A 19,232-nucleotide genomic window follows, 5' to 3' on the forward strand; every position below is an offset into this window, starting at 1 on the left:
TGGAACACAGCACTGCAGAGACCCCACAATGACCCAGAACACAGCACTCAGGCTGAGGGCTGTAGGCCCTTCCAGGAGCAGCCAGCACTCCATTACTGAAGGATTCCTGGGCTGGGGAAAGGGATTGCATTAAGCCCTTTCCTCCAAATGAAATTGGGCTGAAAATTTTCAGGTGCTCAGTCCCTGCAAGGAAGCCAGCTGATTCCCTGGAGAATCTTCCTCTCTCTGCCCTCAGAAGAATGCTCAGCTCTATAGCTACGGCCTTATGTGCCCAGTATCCCTGCACCAAATAGAAAAGCTCTTTAGAGACTCATGGCAGCTCCCTTCTCAGCCTCCTCCCTTCTCTCTCTGGGTTAAGTTTTTCATTTTGAAGGGTGCTCAGTCATGGTCAACCCAAGGAGAGGCCAGGCTGGCTCTCGGCACCAATAGGTGCTTAAATGATGCCCTATCAGTAGTGCATGCTCCCCTTTGGTCTGCCTAGAGAAGCCTTGGAAACTCAGGCTCCACCAACTGTTTGATGCTCCCCAAGCTCACTGGCTCCTTCATACTCAAAGGATGAGGGTCCAATTGTGCCACCATGTTAGACCATCTGGCTGTGGAAACCAAGGCATCTTGCAGGATGGCAGGCCTTAATCTAGCTGCTCACTGAATTATTCAGATGGCATTAACTTATAAATGAGTGTGTTTGACTGATTTTGTGGTTGGTGGACAGATAAATCCTAATGAAAGACAGCTACAAGATTTTAAATTATTAATTAGGCTACCACTTAACAAAGCCTATTTGGCACTCTATTTCCTTGCTTAACATGACAAAAAACTTTAGGGAAAGGCTCTAAATGAGCCTAGAGGCTGTTGATTTGCATTCTATTTTTCAGAGCTCTAAAAATGAAATCCATAGGTCCCAATTTTAAACAGGCTGCCTTCAGTGGCACCCAACCCTGTACCATCCTATCCTTCCTTCCTGAAGGATGCTGGGTGACTTTTCTGTCTTTACCTCTCCTTTCTCATCTCTGACCAGATCATTGCTTTTTATATCCCCAGCACTGCCAGGCTAAGCCAGGGGATGGAAACCAGGGCATTGTCAGCAGCTCTAACCAGGGCTGGGCTGCTGGACTGCTTCTGCCTTTTCTGACGGTGGGAGCAGTTTGGAGGCCTGGTCTATGTGAGGCAGGGGGAATCTATCTTTCCCTCGACTGGAAATGCTAAACCCCTGGCACCACAGGCTTGTTTGGACTATTAAGCTGAGCTTGAGTGAAGTGGAGATCAAAGAGATAAAGCTGAAACCCAAGGTTCCCTCCCCACCCCATCCGCAGCCACCATCCCCAAATAACTAATGCCCTTCCACTTTCCTCAGGTTTAAAGCAGGTCAGTACCCAGTCAGAGCAAGCTTCCTCAGTGGGACCCCTTCCATTATGGGAAAGGCTTTGAATTCTCCACTAAGTTTCATGGCTGTCTACACTGCCTTCCCTGCCTCCCATGCTCCCCAAATTCTTCTCTATCACATTCTGTCAAATCCCAGCCTTGGATAGGCTAATAATAATGGCATCTCCCATTGGTACAGTGTTCTGTGGTTACAAGGAAAGGCAGTGCAGTATAATGAATAGGCATGTGCTAGACTCAGAAATATCTAGGCTGGAATCCTGCTCTGATACTGACTAATTGGCTGACCATGGGCAAAACACTTGATCTCTTCAGGCCTAGGGCAAAATTCTTTTTTTTTTTTTTTTAAGCCTTTTATTAGAAACTCAACATCAGTGGCTAAGTCTAGTTTTAAATTCACTAATTTCAATGCATGAAGGATCAGGCCTTTCACAAAGGCTACATTGCTATGGTGAATTGATAGCTGCAGGCTTTTGCAGGCATGAAAACATGCAAGCACTCATGGGTTTCTGACACATACTGACTAGATGTTCTTGGGCAAATCATTTCCAACTTTCAGTGTGCCCTAGGCAACTAAATCTCTTACCCATTTAGTATCCTCTCTACTGACAGTTCCCTTACACAGATGAAATGACAAATCCTGACACCCCCCCAAAACAACAACATTATAAAGAAGTTGGGTCTCTGGAGAGTCCCCACAATCTAAATCATAAGCTCTTTATATTTGGCTGCTAAGAATTTTGGATTCATTCTCAAATTTGACAGAACCACCCTGTGACTTAAGTGAATATCATTATTCCCATTTTATGGATGAGGAAACTGAGGCTGATTGGTAAAGCTATCTTCCTAATATGAGGTCACATGACTAGTAGGTAGAAGAAGCCAGGAGTAAAAAAAAAAAAAAAAAAGAAGAAGAAGCCAGGAGTTAACCTAATTCTTCTCACTCCAAGCCTGTGATGCTTTCCATAATACCAGTTTTTGCTTTCTGGAGATCTGATATAGCCAACCTGTTAAGAATCAGTTAAGTTATAGAGTGCCTGGCACTGTCAATCAGTATCCATTCAGGTCTTTTTGGCTTGGTCTCTGCTAAAACATCCACCTACATCAGGAAGCAGGACATTCTCCCTTTATTTTGACCCTCAGTTCCAGGTTTCCATAGTTTTGGGGGGGAAGGGGTGAAGCCAGAAGGCACCCAGGTGATCTGGACTAGATTTTGCAGAAGGACCAAGTCCTCTAAGTAAAAGATGGAGAGAGAAATGCTGGCAAAAAGGACACTTCCTTTCAAGACAATATACCTCCTGTGGAATCAAGGAATGCCACCTAATTCATGGGCTTTTCTATTTTCAGAGTGAAAAGAGAGATAACCTTGGCATCAGAAAGCCTGAGTTCAAGTCCCAAATGCTATGACTGTGCTCATATGACTTGCCTTTTCTGAGTCTCAGGTTCCTCATTTGTAAAATGGGGATATTCATACTGAGACTACCCACCTTCCGCAGTTGTTAAGAAAATGCCATTTGTATGCCTCGAAGTGACATATAACACAAATTTATTAATAAATCACAACATTATTATCAATAGTCCCATGAGGAAGCCAAGATGGCCCTGGGGGCCCATACTCCAAATCAAGCTATGCAAAGAAGGAAAATAGGCGTCCCAAGCACACGTAACAGCCCAACCTTTAGCAACCGGTTCTTAAGAGATGTAGGTGCATCCCTCCCCAAGGACAGGCTCCCAGAAGGGACTGGTTCCCAGTCAGGAGTCAGGCTTCTATCTTGCCTGGAGACGAGAGGTAAGAGAAAAATGCAATACAAAGGAGAGCATGATTTATCTTTATGCACCTAAGCCATATAAATATAGCATGTGGGCTGTTTTCAATGGTTCATTTTTAACTGTGAGCTGTCAAAAGACCCATAACTGAAAAAGAAGTGATATCTGTCAGTTCATCTCTGCTACTGCTGCTGCCAGAAACCTACAGACCTAGACATGGAAGACTCTGGAAGTCTCTTTGCCTGCTGCAGACTTCTGGGTCATGAGGCTGTCATTCTGCATAATCTGTGAGAATGTCTGAAATCAAAGGACCTGGGGCCAAGGTTCTGGTTCTACTACTTGCTAACAGTCTGACCTTAAGACAAATCACTCAGCCTCTCAGGGACTCAGTTTCCTCATCTGCAAAATGGGGTCCCACTACCTCACAGGACTGGATAGAAGTTACAAAGTAAACCTCAAAGGGCTGCATAGATTCCAGTCGTGGTTAGCCTGAAACATTCTGTTTCAACACCAGATCTGAGAGCCACGACTAGCCATCCTCATAGAATGGAGGGAACAGAAAGGATTTTTGGGACAAGGGGACACAGCCTGGTCCAGGGAGCTGAGACTATTCAAACCACAGAGCTTAATCAGTATCTCCTGGGCTTTTAATCACTGACCCACGTGGAGAATAATAGCAGGCATCTAGAAAAAGTGACAGAGAAGTTTGGTTCCCATTCTGGAGAACCAAGATAATTCCATTGAACCCCCTAGTGGCCCAGAGACAGGCAAAGACCACATCACCAAGAAAAGCCTTCAAGTTCCCCAAACTGACCTTGACCTTTTTTCTTTTCCCACATGCCCCGCTCCCCCTTTAATAGGATCACCCCCCCCCCCCAAACCTGCTCCTATCCCTGCATCCCAGGGCCTCTTCCCCCAACCGCAGTTCTCGTTCCTGATCCTGCTGTGAGGTCACAAGCCTATGCTTACGACATCACAGTCTGTTGCCATGGAAACAAGGGCGGATTAAGGCAGGATCCTGCGAGCTCAGGGATCAGGCCCCTCTCTCGCTACCTGAGCCTCCCTACTCAGCCTTTGTCCCAGAGGACCCGGGATGGATTTGGCGGGCGCCTGGGCCTGCCGGCTTGCTGGAGGGGGTGGGGGAGGGGGGTGCAGGGATGATACTGAGAACAGAGGAGCCGAAGATGGCTCGGAGGTGGTCCCAACAGAGCTCATCAGCACCCCGAGACCCGGGAAGGGGCGGCATGGATTGCTACTCCATGCGGCGGGTGGCCGGTCTCCGGTTCGGGAGGCGCTGTCTCTCCTTCCCGGGGCCCGGGGGACAGCGCCCCGCTCCCGTGTGACGGCCGCCCAGGAGCGCCAGAGCCACGTGGGGGCGCGGTGGGACTTCCCCAGAAGCGGCGCCAACTTTGCCGCGCCTCTCCGGGCTCCTGAACCGGGCTGCCGGGAGCCAGGGAAGCGGCCCGGGGCTCCGGCCGCCTCCTGCAGGCGTGAGACCTACGGGCCAGCCTGGCCAGCTCCCGCCCATTTTCCCCAGCCAGCTCCCGCGCTCTCAGTTGCAACAGCCGCCACACCCCAGCCCTTCCCTGGCCTCGAGTCGGGGCACACACCCTCAGCTCGGTTCTGCCGGGCTGCAGCAAAGTTTGAGGGGCAAGAGGGACGACGTAGCCACCACCCTTTCACCCCCTAGCTTGGGTCCGATTCTACTGGCTTCCCCCCGAGAATAAAGTAGAATGGGGATTGGGAGAGAGGCCAAAGACCCGGCAAACGGCGCGGGGGCGGGGGCAGAGGCAGGGGTGGGTGGGCCCGGCAGACTCCGGAAAGACAAGTCAGAGGCTCGGCTTGGAGCAGCAGCAGCTGCTGCACCTGAGCCAGGGTCCGACCAGAGCCGCCTGGGGTAAGCGGCTGCGGCTCCCAGAGCTGGAAAACCCAGTCTACAAGGGCAGAACTTTGCGGGAATGAAAAGCTCCTCCGCTCCTACCCAAATGACTCTGGCTCCTGCCCCACTTCGGGCAGCCAGCCCTCAGGAACCCACTGACTCCACGATCAGTCGCTCAGAGGACCAGCCTCCCTGGGCACGGGCCCTGGCTAGCCCTGGGGTTATTCTCCCCGTAAGTTTCAGCCGCAGCCAGTACCAGCGCCTCCTACATTCCTACTACCTCGACCTACCCGCGGTCCCCTCAAGTCCCTCGCTGGTGTCCGCCGGCAGCAAGCCTATTCCTGCGCGACGGCGGCGGCGGCTGCGGAGGCAGCCGCGGCGCCCAACTTCCCCTGCGGCTCCAACTCACCTTTCGCGAGCATCTTGGCCGCGGGGCCGCCGCTCTGTCAGAGGCCGGAGATGGGGCGGTCCCACGCGGGGTCCAGCTTCAAATCCCTGGGTGCGAGCTGCCGCTAATCCGAGGGCGCGGAGCTGGGGGCGCCCCGGCGACCTGCTCCTGCCCAGCGCCCCGGCTCCGCAGGGGCATCCTGAGTCCCAGCCCCGCGCCGCCGCCGCCGCTTCTGCTGCCGAGGGGATAGCCGCCCCGCGGCCAAGTGCTGCGGCAGCGCGGCACTGCCCTGCCCTGCCCTGCCCTGCCCCGGCCCGGAGGAGGGGCGGCCGCTCGCGCTCGGCCCAGGTGGGTCCACTGGAGGTGCCCGGGGCTGGGCTGGGAGCTGCTCCCGCCCAGGAACCGGCGGCGGCGAAGGCGTTCTCACTCTCTCGCTTCTCCCGCGCCTCTGCCGGCTGGAGCACTTTGGCGGTGGTTTTGAGGGGAGAAGCCGCCCCCCGGCCGGTGGGCCACGGCCCCCTCCCTCCTCGCCCCCTCGGGCTGCTGCTGCAAATGGGCACTTGCCCCGGAGCGCGCTGCTCGCAGGAAAGCGCCTGCCGAGCGTTTGCAGGACACCGAGGAGCCGCGGAACCGGGCGCCTCCCTTCCTCCCCCCGCCTCCCCCACCTCTCCTTCGCTCCCCTCCCTTTTCTCCCTCTCTTTTCTCCCTCCCTCCCCGCCTTCTCTCCGCTCCCCGCCCCCGCTCACGGAGCGCCTCCCATACAAAATTTATGAAAGTGCGCTCTGCTCGCGGTGCCCAAGCGCCGTCCTATTCCCTGGGCAGCTGCGCTCAGCCGCTCGGCGCCTCCCAAGGTGTTTCTACCTCACCCGCCCCGATAGCCAAGCCGTACGCCGGGGGTTTGGGGCCACCTTCGCAGCTCACCCCCTCGTGCCCTCCCTCCAGCAGCCTTGACCCTGACTCTGCCCCCTCCCTGCCCTGGCCCCTCTCTGACCCTTCGCCCCTCCTCCCCAGGGACTTCAAAGGCGGTAGGATTGCACAGCCTCTCCGAGCGGGCCCCTCGGTTTTGGAGGTCACGGGGAGAAAGGAGCTGGAAACCGCGAATGGCACATTCCGCAGGCAGTGGGGGATGGGGGAGGTGGGGGGAGGAGAACCCAACCCCTCCTTTGCCCCCCACCCAATCCAAAGCCTCTACAAGTCCAGATCTCCTAGCCTCCAGGAAGCCCAGCCTTGGAGCTAACCCGCCGGGGTCCCTACTTCCTCTACTCCCCCTTTCTCTTCATTCCCGGGAGATAGGGGGAGAATTATCTCAGACGTGGTCTCTTATGTGGACGTCAGCAGGTGCATGGCTTTTCCAGGACCACTATTATCTTCTCCTCTTACACGCACATTGACACACTTAAGCGTCAGTCTGGAGAGTCTCCTAAATGGACGAAGTGGTTGATATCGTGCGGGCAAAAGGAACCTATGCAGTCCAGTGGAGGCATTTGGGGAGACCCCAGCTCAGACCTCCGCGAAGGTCCTGGGGAGGAGAGTGTGAAGAGAGACCACCGGTTGGAACCCAGCCCACCAGTCCCATTTAAGCCCGGTAAAGGGCGTTCCTTTCTGGGGCTGGGTGCGGTGATAAGACCACTCGGCTGTTACATTGGCACTTGGGGACTCGTGTACGAAGCGCAAGGCTTTCTCCCTAAAACCTAGAGAAGGGAATGGAGAGAGGCACAGAAGGGCTGTGGGCTGAGGAAAGCGGGCGAATGCTGGGATGTATGGTGAAGCCCGTGGGAGAAGGACCCTGTGAGTCCTCAGAGTCAGGTTCTGTTCCAGCCTCCACATGTGTGACCTTGGCCAAGTCATTTGTCCCCTCTCCCAACCCATTAACCCCCTTCAGTGCAAAATGAGGGGATGGTATTCGATGACCTATAAACTCTCTTCCAGCTCTGAGTCTGCGGTTCTAGAGTGTCGGGCTGGGAAGCTCTTCCCCTTCCACTGGAGCTTGGGCAGGGATAGAGAGAGAGATAAGAACTATAGCACCGGGAGAGGCGGGGCGGGGACTGACGACTGAGGGACTTTCAAAAGGTGCCCGGTGTGGAAACTATATTCTAGGCGGATTTATTCTAGCACTGTGCCTCAGCCCCTCTCCAACCTATTCCCTACTAAGTTCTGGTTTCTGACCCGTCCTCTGCGGTGGAATGAAAAGAGGAATTTTAGAGGTAAGGAAAGCCCACCCCCAAGTTGCAACCCAGTGGGACACTGGGCCTCCTCAACTCCCGATTCAGTAACACAGGCCGGTCCAGGAGAGGAAAGGAGGGGACACTAGAAGCAATTGTTCGGGCTCTCTCTGGGTCAGTTCAGAGCCGGCCTGGTTTGGACAGCTCTCTACATACTTCCTGCAGCTATAGGAGGGGGTGCGGTCAGTGGGTACACAAACCTCCTTGGCAATGGTAGCTGCTGGGTCCTCACTGACTTCTGTTGGAGAGCGTGGGGGACGAGTTATTTTGGTCCCCACGCGGGCTGGGAGCGGCTGTGGAGTCCGGGTCCGGGCAGCGACGCCGGTGGCGAGGAGGCGGGAGTTGTGGTGTAAGATGGGGGAGAGCTAGTTGAGCCTTCCCTGAGGTACTGCAATTACTCAGGCCAGTGAGTAATTCGGCCCAAAAAGCCCCCGCGAGGAGATGGGATGAGTGTATGGAGAGGAGTGGGGCGATAAGTGTGATCTGCTGGTGGTGGAACCGGGGCGTCCGGAGGGTGAAGAGGCACCCTGTAGGCTCCAGCTGAGAAAGATTCTGGGGACCCCATCACTGCTTCTCGACCTGAACTGAGACCAACCGATTTCCAACTCGCTCGGGTTCAGGGATCGTCAGAGTTCTCAGGTGCTTCTGACTAGATGTAGAGATTAGTAAGGAGGAGTAAGGACTGGTAAAGCTGTCCAGGAGTCCGAACTTCATTCCTGCTTGGCCTTGGGCCAGCGGCTCTGAGGCCACTGGGTCACTCTTTGGAAATAGGGAAAGTGGGTGGGTGGGAGATGCGAAAAGAGGAATTTCACAAAGGGATCCAATTCCCAGGCCAGAATCAGCCCCTTTAGGATGCCTTAGCGTCTGCATCCGATGCCAGGGACAGGACCAGAGACAAATTCCCACCTGGACTTTGGACTATGGCCAGGGCCCTCATGATGGTATCTACCCTGAGGAGCCTGGGCTTTGCATGTGAGGGCCTTCGGAGTTAGGGGAGGGGGAAGATATGAAGACGCACAGAGCAGGTCCTGATTAAAAGAAAGAGGGAAGGACAAAGGTTTAGGCTCTTGCCCCGAGGTAGGAAGGCTTTATGCCATCTATGATTGTGCAGAGAACCTGGTTAGAGAGAAGCCTAATCTGACTCAAAAAGAGAGGATCACAGGTGAGAGGATCACATTAGTGGGAGTGAGAGATAACCAGCAGACAAGACAGCCCCTGTATTTTCACTGGAATCCCTACAATAACAGGAAATCTAGAGGGAGAGAACAGCAAGGCAGTGGATTGAGTAATGATTATTGGTTCAAAGGAAGCCTCAGTTCAAATCCTGCTTGCCACACTCACCAGTTGTGTGACCTGAGGCCAGTGTGATTTAACATTCCTGAGCCTCCATTGAAAAATGGAATACCACCCTGTAATGCTTACTTCCCAGGGTGGTTGTGATGGGCCACTTGTGCTAACCCCTTCCCCAAACCACATCAGTTTTGAGGACCTACAGATGGGGTCTGGGAGCGCTTTGCCCATCCCTCTATCTCCTTGGTATCTATCTGGTACATTGTCTAAGTCTATGTTGTTCCACTCCCGTTGCCCAATTAAAAGGCAAGATTCCCTTTTTGCTTTCTATCCCCAGCACAGAGCTGGGCACTCAGTAAGCGGTTGAGAACACACAGGAGGAGTGAGAGTGGTTGGCCCTGTTGGAGGGAGTCGCTGATATCACAGCAGATTCAGCAAAGGGTGACTGAGCTCGGCTGGGCCCAGGAGGGCTGGGCTACTTCAGCCCAGTTCCCACCCTGCGGCTAGCTTGATCCTAAGTCCTTCCAAGCCTGTGCTTTCTGTTGCTGCCTCCCCGGCAGGGCCTAGACCCAGTCACTTGTTTTCCCTTCTCCCTTCCCTTCTCTTAATTAGGGGTTTCTAAGCAGTGAGGGCCTCCGGGGGAGCCTGAGGCCGCTTGGCTTCGGGGAGTTCCGCTTAAAGGGCCAGAGGCCTGGCTTAGTTTAGGGAGGGGGAGGAGCCGGGGGAGGCCTGATTTGGAGGTTGTTAGAACAAAGCAGCCCAGAAAGCTAGGGCATCTAAACCAGGAGGTTTTCTACTGCAGCCTGTTCTGGGAGCAGCACCCAAGGGACTGGGTTGGCCGGGGCTCTCTGGTTCTCCAGACAGACCTAGCCTTTCATGGTGCTGTGCCCCAGCTTCATACCAGACCAGTCACAAAATAGCTTGGCCAGAGCAAGAGAAACGCTGGCTGGCTCCGACCCCAGCCGCAGCGCCCTGAATTCAAACCTTGGGCAGCTCCTGGACACCGAAAACCGTATAGTCCCTCAATCCAGGAAGGTAGCCTTGGATTCGGGTCTACAGGTCATTTATCTGAAGAATGTAGAGGTTCCTGCAGAGGTGGTCTTCAGGGTCCCCGTGAATCGGGGATGGGTGTGTGGAAAGCCCCCCTCCTTTGACCGGGCTTTCCTGACTGACCTGCAAGCAGGGTGTGCTGAGCTACGCTAGCGTGACCCTCCGGGGCTAGAGCGGCCCCAAGGTGCTGACCTCGGTCTAGCTAATCTAGCTGACAGTGACCACCGCGTGTGGAACCCTGTGCGGGCCCAAGGGGGGCACCAGCTCGTTCAGGAGCAGATCCTGCCCACCGGGAGCTAACAGTCCTCTGGGAGGGAGAAGGGGGACGTGGGAGGGGAAGTCCTCCGCGGGGAGGGCAAGGAAAGACCCCCCTGCCCCCTTCGCTTCCTCCGCCCTCTGGACTTCTGCTCGTAGGAGAAGGAGCCCTGGCTGGGTCAAGCGCTAAGGGTCTCGGGTCGGGCGCGGCGGTTTGGGGGCAAGACACGCCCCCCATGTTTCCATTCCCCGCCCTCCCTATCCCCGCCCCGCCCTCTCCCAGGAGCTGCTCGGCTATCCATTGGCGATGCCTGCGGGCTCGGCCGCTCGGGTTCGTCCAGCGCTGCCTTTCGGGTCCCCACGTGAGAGAGCTGACGATGGCTGCCTTGGCAGAGCCGGAGGCCCGCGGCCCGGGAGGTCGGGGCGGCCCCGGCAAAGGTAGGTGCGGCGGCTTCGCTCCGGGCCCGGCCCGGCCTCCCTCCTGCGGCGGTGGTCCTCCTCCTTCCCTCATCTCCCTCTCCGTACCCGGGCCGCCCGCCAGATGCTCCGGTCCCACTGCGTTTGTCCTCCTGGGGTGGGCGGAGCAGACGCTAGCCTCGGGTGGGAGGCGCCCGCAGGCCAGAGCAGGAGACGCGGAGGGGCTCGAACCCGGGTCCCGAGACCCTTTGGTGCCTGCGAAGTCTCCGGCAAGTCACGGCACTTCCAGGGCCTCATTTTCCTCATCTATAAAATAGAGCCTGGGGTCAGAAAGACCCGAGTTCAAATCCCACCTCAAACGCTTAGCATCTGGGCAAGTCACCTGCCTCAGTTTCCCTAGCTGTAAAATAGGTCTCGTAATAGCGCCCAGCTCCCTGGGCTGTACTGAGCATCAAACGAGACATGGAATGTGCTTATCTTGCCTTTCCCATAAAACGACTCGTATTTTTGAGCTCCCTTTCAGACCCTGTGAAAGCCCAAAGATGGAGCGGTGGGGGAGAGGAAATCATCATCCCCAGGTGCCCCCCTGCCCGACAAAACCCCAAATCCTCGAGGAGACCACTGTGGGGGTCCAGACCTTGGACCTCAGCCCCATCGCTCATTCCTCCTGGCCCTGGAGCCCTTGAGGTCTCCCAACTAGAAGTCCCAGGGCTTTGGGACCCCTGGTGCGTCCTCTCAGCTGCTGTCACTGGGGACAGGGAGTCAGCTCTGACCACACACACACACACACACACACACACACACACACACACACACACGAGGATCCAGGTGGAATGAGAGAGCTACTTCTTACCACAAGAACACTTGGAGACAGGCATCATGGCTATAATGGAAGCAGAGTCAGGAAGCCCCGGGTTCAAATCTTGTCTCTTGGCTCCGTTGGTTTCAGACTCACTATGTTGTGTGCCCTGACTCGGGACACATGGGGGGAGGGGCTTCCCAGGGGGGAGAGCAGAGTGACCCCAGGAAGAACCCCGAGGGTCCTCAGCCCTTTGGGACTCCATGTGTACCCGTCTGTTCTGGCAGAAAACCAGAGGTGGGGCATTAATTCCTGAAACCCAGTTTCTAATGAAGGAACATTTTAGGCTTCATCTCCAGGCCAGTCATTGAGACAGTTATAGAGGAGGAGGGGAGAGTATGACTTCTCTCTAGAATTTTCCCTGTATAAATGTCCAATTATAATATATCTGCCTATTGTATCACCAGATAAAGCTGGCCTCTGGCTTGCAGAAACAGTCTGACTATATAACCTGTCCAGGATTCCTGCCACACCCAAGGGTTTGGGGGTGGGGTGGGTTATTATCACTTTCTGTGGTGGATGTGGAGGCTTGGTGTTTGTGTGTGTGGCCCTGGTCTAATCAGCCTTTTGGAGCCTCAGTTTAAGTCATGTCTGACTGGATTTGGAGTTTTCTTGGTCCAGATACAGATACAGGAGTGATTTTAGCTATTTCCTTCTCCAGCTTATTTGACCGGTAAGAAAACTGAGGCAAACAGGGTGAAGTGACTTGCCCAGGGTCACACTGCTAGTAAGTGTCTGAGGCCAGGTTTATACTTGGATCCTCCTGACTCCAGGCCCAGTGCTCAATCCACTGTGCCAGCTAGCTGCCCCCTTCTCATTTTACAGTGGTGATTCACTCCTGGTATCCCCGTATTTTCCCCAGGTAAGTGCTGTGTATGCCTATTAGCACTATACTAAGGGGATTTATCTTTGTAAGGGTCAGGCTGCTTCTCTGTGCCAGGCTACTTGGCATCACAGAATTTGGGGCTTGTCAGGGATCTCAGAAGCCATGGAGTCCAGCTCCCCAAATCCTATCAGGAGTACACTTGGGGAGGACTCTAATCAGTCCATATTTTGCTTCTCCGTCTGAAATTTGCCTCTTTGAAACTTCCACCCATTAGTGGGTCCAAGCCTGGCTTCTAGGGCCGGGCAGAACAGTCTGATTGCTCTTGAAGGGGACAATCCTTTAGGCACTCTGTCTCCCCTCCCTTTTTCAAGTGTTCTTCAGGCTGAACATTCCCCCATTAGTTGATCCGTTTATCATCTTAGTCCCCCGTTCTGGACACCTCACTTTATCTTGTCAGTGTCTTCCCCCAATTGAAAGTAGTTCTCTCTGCCACTGAGGTCCCTGGGGGACCAGCCTGCCCTCCCATTTATTACACTCATTTGTTCCTAGTCACCAAGTGATATGGGAGTTAATTCTGTAGATTTCCTTCAGGCTTTCCTATTGGTTTTGTAGGAGACTGGAGGCAGAAGGGTTTCTTTTCTCCCAGGGCTGGCTTTGGGCAGCCTTTTGGGTTCCCCAGGTATGTAGAGAGAGGCTGCTAGGAAGATGTTCTCCGGGAGTGTTTGGGCCGGGGCACCAGTGAGGACAGGCCTGGCGGGATTGAGGGAAAATTCACTATCGGATGTGTACCAGCAGGTCGAGGGCCCCCCCGAGGTCGTCTGGCCAATCAAATCCCCACTGAGATCTTGGGGGACCCACAGCTGCAGGAAGCCATCCAGGTCCTGCCCTCAAACTACAACTTTGAGATCCCCAAAACCATCTGGAGAATTCGACAAGCCCAGGCCAAAAAAGGTAAGCAGTTGATAGAGGGAAGGGTTGGTAGGGCAGGCTCACCTGTCCTCTCTTGGGCATCTGTCAGGGCCAGACCTGTGCTGTAGGTCTGGCATCAGAGCAGTGGTAATGGTGAGATGTGGCTGTGGGTCCTATTATACCTGATTCCCCATCTCCCAACTCTGTCCACAGTTGCCCTGCAGATGCCAGAAGGCCTTCTCATGTTTGCTTGTACCATTGTTGACATTCTGGAAAGGTGAGGCATTGACTGGCCATGGAGTGGCTCCAGTGGGTTTGGGGCAGCCACAGGGTGGCCATGGTGCCTTGGAGCTTGGGGTAGAAGGTTAATAGACAAATGTGCGCTGAGTTGATTCAAGGATTAGGGTTAAAGCTCTGAGGGGGTCTTTTCCCCCAAAGCACAACAAGGTTGCAGCCTTGGAGGCCCGTATATTTGGGTAGTTGGCCTGTGTTTAGAAAGGTTTCTCTTCCCTCCTCCCCCCACACCCCGTATGATTCCTCAGTACAATTAGCCACAGCTGGGGGGCCTTGTGTGCTGAGCTGTCTGGAACATACCACCAGAACAGTGAGGGGGAAGGTGGAAGGGCGGTGGGGGGAGGGGGCAGGTCACCTTGTGATGGGAACCTCCCACTCCCCTGCTGCTGCCCCCCTCCCCAACTCCCCCATCCTGCTGCCACTGATCTGCTTCTCCAGTCTCTCCCCCACCCCCCTTGGGGATGCTCTCTGGGGCTCGGGCCAATTTGCATACATTTTAATCTATAAAAAATTAAGTGCTACGGCTGACTCAGATGCCCAGCCTGCATTTTAAGGAGGTGAATAATATGCTGCTGTGCTGGGCCTGATTTGGGGTGCTGAGGGGAGCAGGGTGGGTAACTTGTAAGATCTCAGGCTCTCACTGGACTAGTCAGCCCGACTCTTGACTCTTGTCCAGGCTGAGGACTGGGGTGGGGGGCTTGATGGATTTTTGGCAGGGTTTTTCTGGCTCCCACCCTACTCTGGTGGTGATTCAGGCCTGGCAGTGACTGTGGAAGTAGGGGTGGGGATGGGATGGTATGTCTCCACTCCTCTCCCTTACCCTTAGTGATTCAGGCCTGGCACTGGTGCCCACAGCATTGTGCCACCCAGATCCCACTCTCTTTGGATCGTGAGGCCTGCCATGTATTGGGAGTGAGTGGCACAGATCCTTCTCCCACAGCAGGAGCTCTGAGGGGGATGGGTCTGATTGGTTGGCAGAAGTTGCATGTGAAGGGGTCTACATCTACATGAGGGGACACACGTGCTGGGCAGTTTCTTCCTCTGTGAATTTAATCTCTCGACATATAGGATTTCCTTTCTTTGCTTGTGTTCTTATCCATACATGCAGGCCCTTGGATAGTTCTGTAACATACCTATGAGTGTGTGTTTGTGAGTGTGAGATTATTTGAATTGACCTGTGTTTGTGCCTTGTGTATCAGAATGTGGTAATGGGGATATGCAGCTGTGGACAATCCTCTTTTGCTTGGGCATGTGTGGGGTTGGGAGGGGGTGGAGAATAGGACACTGGGAACCATCCTCAAGTCATAGCAGTGCCAAGATGGAGGGTAATAGCCGCTGGGCCTAGCTCATTGTGGCAGGGGAGCTTCCCTGGTAGGGGGAAGGGGACAGAGAAGGGGTACAGGGTCCAGGATGGCAGACGGCATCTCCTTTCTCCTCCCTCCTCCCCCCGCTGTGGCAGGTTCACAGAGGCGGAGGCCATGGTGATGGGGGATGTGACCTATGGTGCCTGCTGCGTGGATGACTTCACTGCACGAGCCCTTGGAGCCGACTTCTTAGTGCACTACGGCCACAGCTGCCTGGGTACTGGGATCCCACAAGGGGCAAGAAGGGGGCTGGTGGCATCTTCTGCCCTCCTCTGCAACCTCATTCATTTGCTTTTTCCCCAGATTTTAGTCTCTTAGTCTCTTTTTATTGCTGGGAAGATCAAGGCCTCCCCCATCCCCAGGTAGAACCATCCTTTGGATTTGGTTGCCATAGAAACAGCTGCTGTCCCAGATGTGGGTGTTCTAAGTCTTGACTGAAGCAGCAAGGGTCCTAAATGGGTGTTGGAAGAGCCAGGTTGAAGAGGGGCTCCTGTGTCCACTCCTTGCTCACTATCCTTTTGGCTTCTGGGCCTGATTCTGTAACCATGAGCCAAGCCCTCTGGGGTCCGTCCCAGACCACAGGGAGAGTGTGTCTACATACTGACAACTTTTCTTCTGCCCCCAGTGCCCATCAACGTATCGGCCCAGGGTCTTCGGATGCTCTATGTTTTCGTAGATATCCGGATAGACACTGCCCACTTACTGGATTCAGTTCGACTCACCTTCCCCCCAGCGACTTCCTTGGCGCTGGTCAGCACCATCCAGTTTGTATCTACTTTACAGGTGAGTGGAGGTGTGTCAGAGAAACCTTCCTGCCTCCCAGCTGAGCCCTCCCTCCCATTATCTTTTCTTTCATTGTCCTCACCACAGATAGCTGCCCAAGAACTGAGAACAGAATACAAAATTTGTGTGCCCCAGTGCAAGCCACTGTCCCCCGGAGAGATCCTGGGCTGCACATCCCCTCGGCTCTCAGAGGACGTGGAAGCCATTGTGTGAGTTCTGGGGGCCAGAGGAACCTCTAGACACTGTACTGTAACATGGGAGGGTGAAGGGTTCCTAGATTCTACCAGGTCTAGTGGCCTCAGTTTATAGGAGACTGAAGTCACACTGTAGCTTCTCTGAGGTGCATAGGAATTGGGTGGTGTGGGAGCAGGGGCAGGGAAGGGGTGGGATCGAAGTGCTGGGGTGGTAATTGGAGAAGACTAATGGCCAGGCCCATGCTGCAGCCCCATTAATTTAGCATCAAGACAGCTAATGAGCAGGAGCACACCATCTCCTGCTGCCTAATTATTTTAGGTAATGGAAATGCTTAATGTTGTGTGAATGCAGACTGCCTTGGAGGAAGCTGCTTCCCCTGCCCTGGGCCAGCCTGGAGCTGCTGCCTGGGCCTGGGTCCTGGTCCTCAAGGGGAAGCTGTTTCCACCCCAAGATCTCTGCCCCATACCAGGTAGAGGACATCCAGTTCTACTGACAGGCCCCATCTCATCCTTCCCGCCCTGCCCCACCCCCACCTCCCCTCTGGCAGCCATTTCTCTGACGCCTGTGGTCAGTGGATATCTCTTCCCCGATAAGTACCTGCACTTAGGGGCCTCTGAGCCTAGCTGGGGGAGGGGGAGAGGCAGCTGCTCATTAAAATTGAATCGGTCCCCTAGGGTGTGCAGGGAGGGGCTGTTCAGGAGATGGAGCTCTCTCCCACACCTTGGTCCTTTTAAAGGAGATGAGGGAAGGCAGTGGGAGCACTGGACAGGAAGGGGCTTGGGGGCAGCCCTTCACAAAGACGGGAATCACAGGCAATGCATTAGTCTGCCCACGAGGTCCTTTCTCCCCAGGATACATCTCATCCTTGTTTCCCAGCATCAGGAATTGGGAGGGGGTGTTGCCCCAATCCTCATCTGGGGTTAGGCGCAGAGAGCATACTAAGTGTTCTGCCCCTCACAGGTATCTGGGTGATGGCCGTTTCCATCTTGAGTCTATCATGATTGCCAACCCTGGTGTTTCTGCGTACAGGTACTGGGATGATCAGGTTTAACAGCCTTTGGGAGCTGTTTTGCTTCTGCTCTGGCTCTATTTTAACCTTGGTAGAAATTCTGCTTCACCCACTTTGAGGACTGGGTGAGTCCCATAGCATGGTTGGAGGAAGATGAACCAGCTTTCTGAGCAGCTGGGAATGGCACTGATGTGCTGGGCTACCCTCCCCGTAGGCAGTGACTTTCTCTGCTGCTCTTTCTCCCTAGCCCTCCCCCTCTTGCCTGCTTTACCCCTGGGACGGTTATCTTTTCTTCTCTTCTCAATTAGCCTTCAACAGCAGAGGCAGGTGGTAGATGGAGCTTGTGTAAGCCATGTGACCTGAAGGGTGGGGGTGGGGAGCCTTCTGTCTGGGCACAGCCTAGTGGGCACGGAGGGTAGAAAACAGTGCAAGCAGCCTGCTCTTTTCCGCAGATATGACCCATACAGTAAGGTCTTGTCCAGGGAGCACTATGGCCATGAGCAAATGCAGGCTGCCCGCCAGGAAGCCATCTCTGCTGCCCGTTCTGCCCGTTCCTGGGGCCTCATCCTGGGCACCTTGGGCCGCCAGGGGAGCCCCAAGATCCTCGAGGTGAGATGGTGGTCTGTGGGAGTTAGACAAGGTCCAGTGTGATTTCTGGTCCTTCTGGGGCTGTGCTAGGGTGTGATCTGTATTATGTGCCTGGTTGGCAAGCAGGTGAATGGGCACTGCAGCAGTAGAGGAGACCCTCAAAGCCCCTCAGCTAGCTCTGTCTGCATGGGGGATGGGGTGGCATCTGGGCTCCAGTTCTGGCTCATCATTGTGCCTTCCACAGCATCTGGAATCCCGGCTCTGCCACTTGGGGCTCTCATTCTTCAGACTGCTGCTCTCAGAGATCTTCCCCAGCAAGCTCAGCCTATTCCCAGAAGTGGATGTGTGAGTCCTGGCATGCCCCTCCCCCACCAGTTACAGTAGCTTGGCACTGACAAGTGCCCAAACCACTATCCCACCCCTTCAGCCCCTCAGCACCACTCAACACTGCGGTGGTCATCCCATAGCGACATTTACTAATCCCAGAGTGGGTTATCAGGCCTTGATCGCAGGAGGGCCTGACAGAGCAGGCTGGACATCAGTCCTACCCGCAGGAACTTACAGATTTGGCTGGGGGTCCGCAGAGTTGCAGCAGAGATTACAAGCTTGACTGAAACCAGTTTTAGGGGGATAGAGGGGAAAATTGTGAACCAGGTGAGGGGTCTCAGCCTCTAGTCTCGAGGAGTCTATGACGGGATCATCTATCTGGCAACTAGAAGCCACCCAACCTCATCTAGCCCAACGTTCCTATTTTAGGGATGGAGAAACAAGCCTGGGACAGACCTTGGCTGAGGTCCTGGGGCTGGGGGTGATGTAAGCGGAATCTGGGCTGGCTTTGGGTGGAGGAGGGGCGCAGTGCTCTCCTGATCCTGTAACAGTGTCTCTGCCTCAGGTGGGTACAGGTGGCCTGTCCGCGCCTCTCCATTGATTGGGGCACAGCCTTTCCCAGACCGCTGCTGACCCCTTACGAGGTAACTTGGGGGGGCCCCCCCAAAGGTACATCTGGGGAAGGGTCCAAGATTCACACCAGAGCGGGGCTTAGAGTCCTCTGGTCCAAACCCTCCTTTTACAGATGAGGAAATTGAGGCCTGGTATGGTTCAGTAACGATGCCCCAGCCCCAGGAGCAGTTCTGGTGCTTTGGGGGCTGACCTCGCCCTGAGGGCAGGGAAGGGGGCGGGCTCCTTGAGTGGGCATGGGAGGTGGAGGGGCGCCTGCCCTAAGGCACCGTTCTCCCCCTCAGGCAGCCGTGGCCCTGAGGGACGTCTCCTGGCAGCAGCCGTATCCCATGGACTTCTATGCTAGCAACTCCTTGGGGCCGTGGGCTGTGAACCACGCGAGCCACGGGAAGGGCCAGCGGCGCGTGGGCGAGCAGGTGGGGCGGCCGGGGGCGTGCATCGCTTGCGCGAGGGAGGAGGTGGGGGGGGGAAATTCTGGAGCCGCGCAGGCGCTGTCGTTCTCTCTCGTCTGATCGCTGCGAGCCGACGCTGCCGCCCAGTGGCCGTAGAGGGGAAGAGCTCCTCCCACCTCGGGAGGGCGGGGCGAACTCCCGTGCAGCCTCCCTAACTAGGCCTCTTGCTCCGCCAGGTGAAGGGGCCCGTGGCTACCGGGTCGACCGTCAGTTGCAGTGACTGCACCTGCCTCCAGGAGGCAGCGCCTTCGCCCGCGCCCTGAACGAGTGTCCTTTGGCCGGAGGCCCGTTTCTTGGCTTCCGTGGCGACTCCTCCCCTTTCCTCCCAACCCGTCTACGCAAACGTCA

General features: G+C 55.2%; 2 protein-coding genes across 4 annotated transcripts in view; one reads left to right on the forward strand and one right to left on the reverse strand.

Moving 5' to 3' along the window:
• RTN4RL1 (reticulon 4 receptor like 1) overlaps positions 1–6,052 on the reverse strand; it is a 126,047-nt gene extending 119,995 nt beyond the window's left edge. Inside the window, exon 1 of the mRNA XM_072639957.1 lies at positions 5,436–6,052. Coding sequence (XP_072496058.1) covers positions 5,436–5,448 — 13 coding nt within the window. The 5' untranslated portion in view covers positions 5,449–6,052. The remainder of the gene's footprint in view (positions 1–5,435) is intronic.
• A 4,400-nt stretch (positions 6,053–10,452) lies between these two features.
• DPH1 (diphthamide biosynthesis 1) lies at positions 10,453–19,193 on the forward strand. 3 transcript variants are annotated; one of them, XM_072639954.1, is made up of 12 exons: positions 10,453–10,669; positions 13,126–13,284; positions 13,456–13,519; positions 14,996–15,117; positions 15,526–15,683; positions 15,771–15,892; positions 16,839–16,907; positions 17,340–17,496; positions 17,720–17,820; positions 18,368–18,446; positions 18,717–18,848; positions 19,061–19,193. In XM_072639954.1, exons 1-12 carry the CDS (start codon positions 10,468–10,470, stop codon positions 19,145–19,147), a joined length of 1,452 nt encoding a protein of 483 aa, XP_072496055.1. In that variant the 5' UTR covers positions 10,453–10,467; the 3' UTR covers positions 19,148–19,193. The 3 variants fall into 3 exon arrangements, with proteins under 3 accessions (XP_072496055.1, XP_072496056.1, XP_072496057.1); XM_072639955.1 differs by having other exon boundaries at positions 13,129–13,284; XM_072639956.1 differs by lacking the exon at positions 10,453–10,669 and adding an exon at positions 10,691–12,369.
• The last annotated feature ends 39 nt before the right edge of the window (positions 19,194–19,232 follow it).

The sequence above is a fragment of the Notamacropus eugenii genome, chromosome 2, assembly GCF_028372415.1.
Source record: "Notamacropus eugenii isolate mMacEug1 chromosome 2, mMacEug1.pri_v2, whole genome shotgun sequence".
In the NCBI taxonomy this organism is placed as follows: Eukaryota; Metazoa; Chordata; class Mammalia; order Diprotodontia; family Macropodidae; genus Notamacropus; species Notamacropus eugenii.

Excerpts from the sequence above, each read along its gene's own strand:
- DPH1 (XM_072639954.1), top strand. The coding sequence starts at position 10,468 with ATGTTTCCATTCCCCGCCCTCCCTATCCCCGCCCCGCCCTCTCCCAGG. Across the intron at positions 15,684-15,770 it reads AGTTTGTATCTACTTTACAG|ATAGCTGCCCAAGAACTGAG; the intron begins GTGAGTGGAGGT and ends TCCTCACCACAG. Across the intron at positions 15,893-16,838 it reads GAGGACGTGGAAGCCATTGT|GTATCTGGGTGATGGCCGTT; the intron begins GTGAGTTCTGGG and ends TGCCCCTCACAG.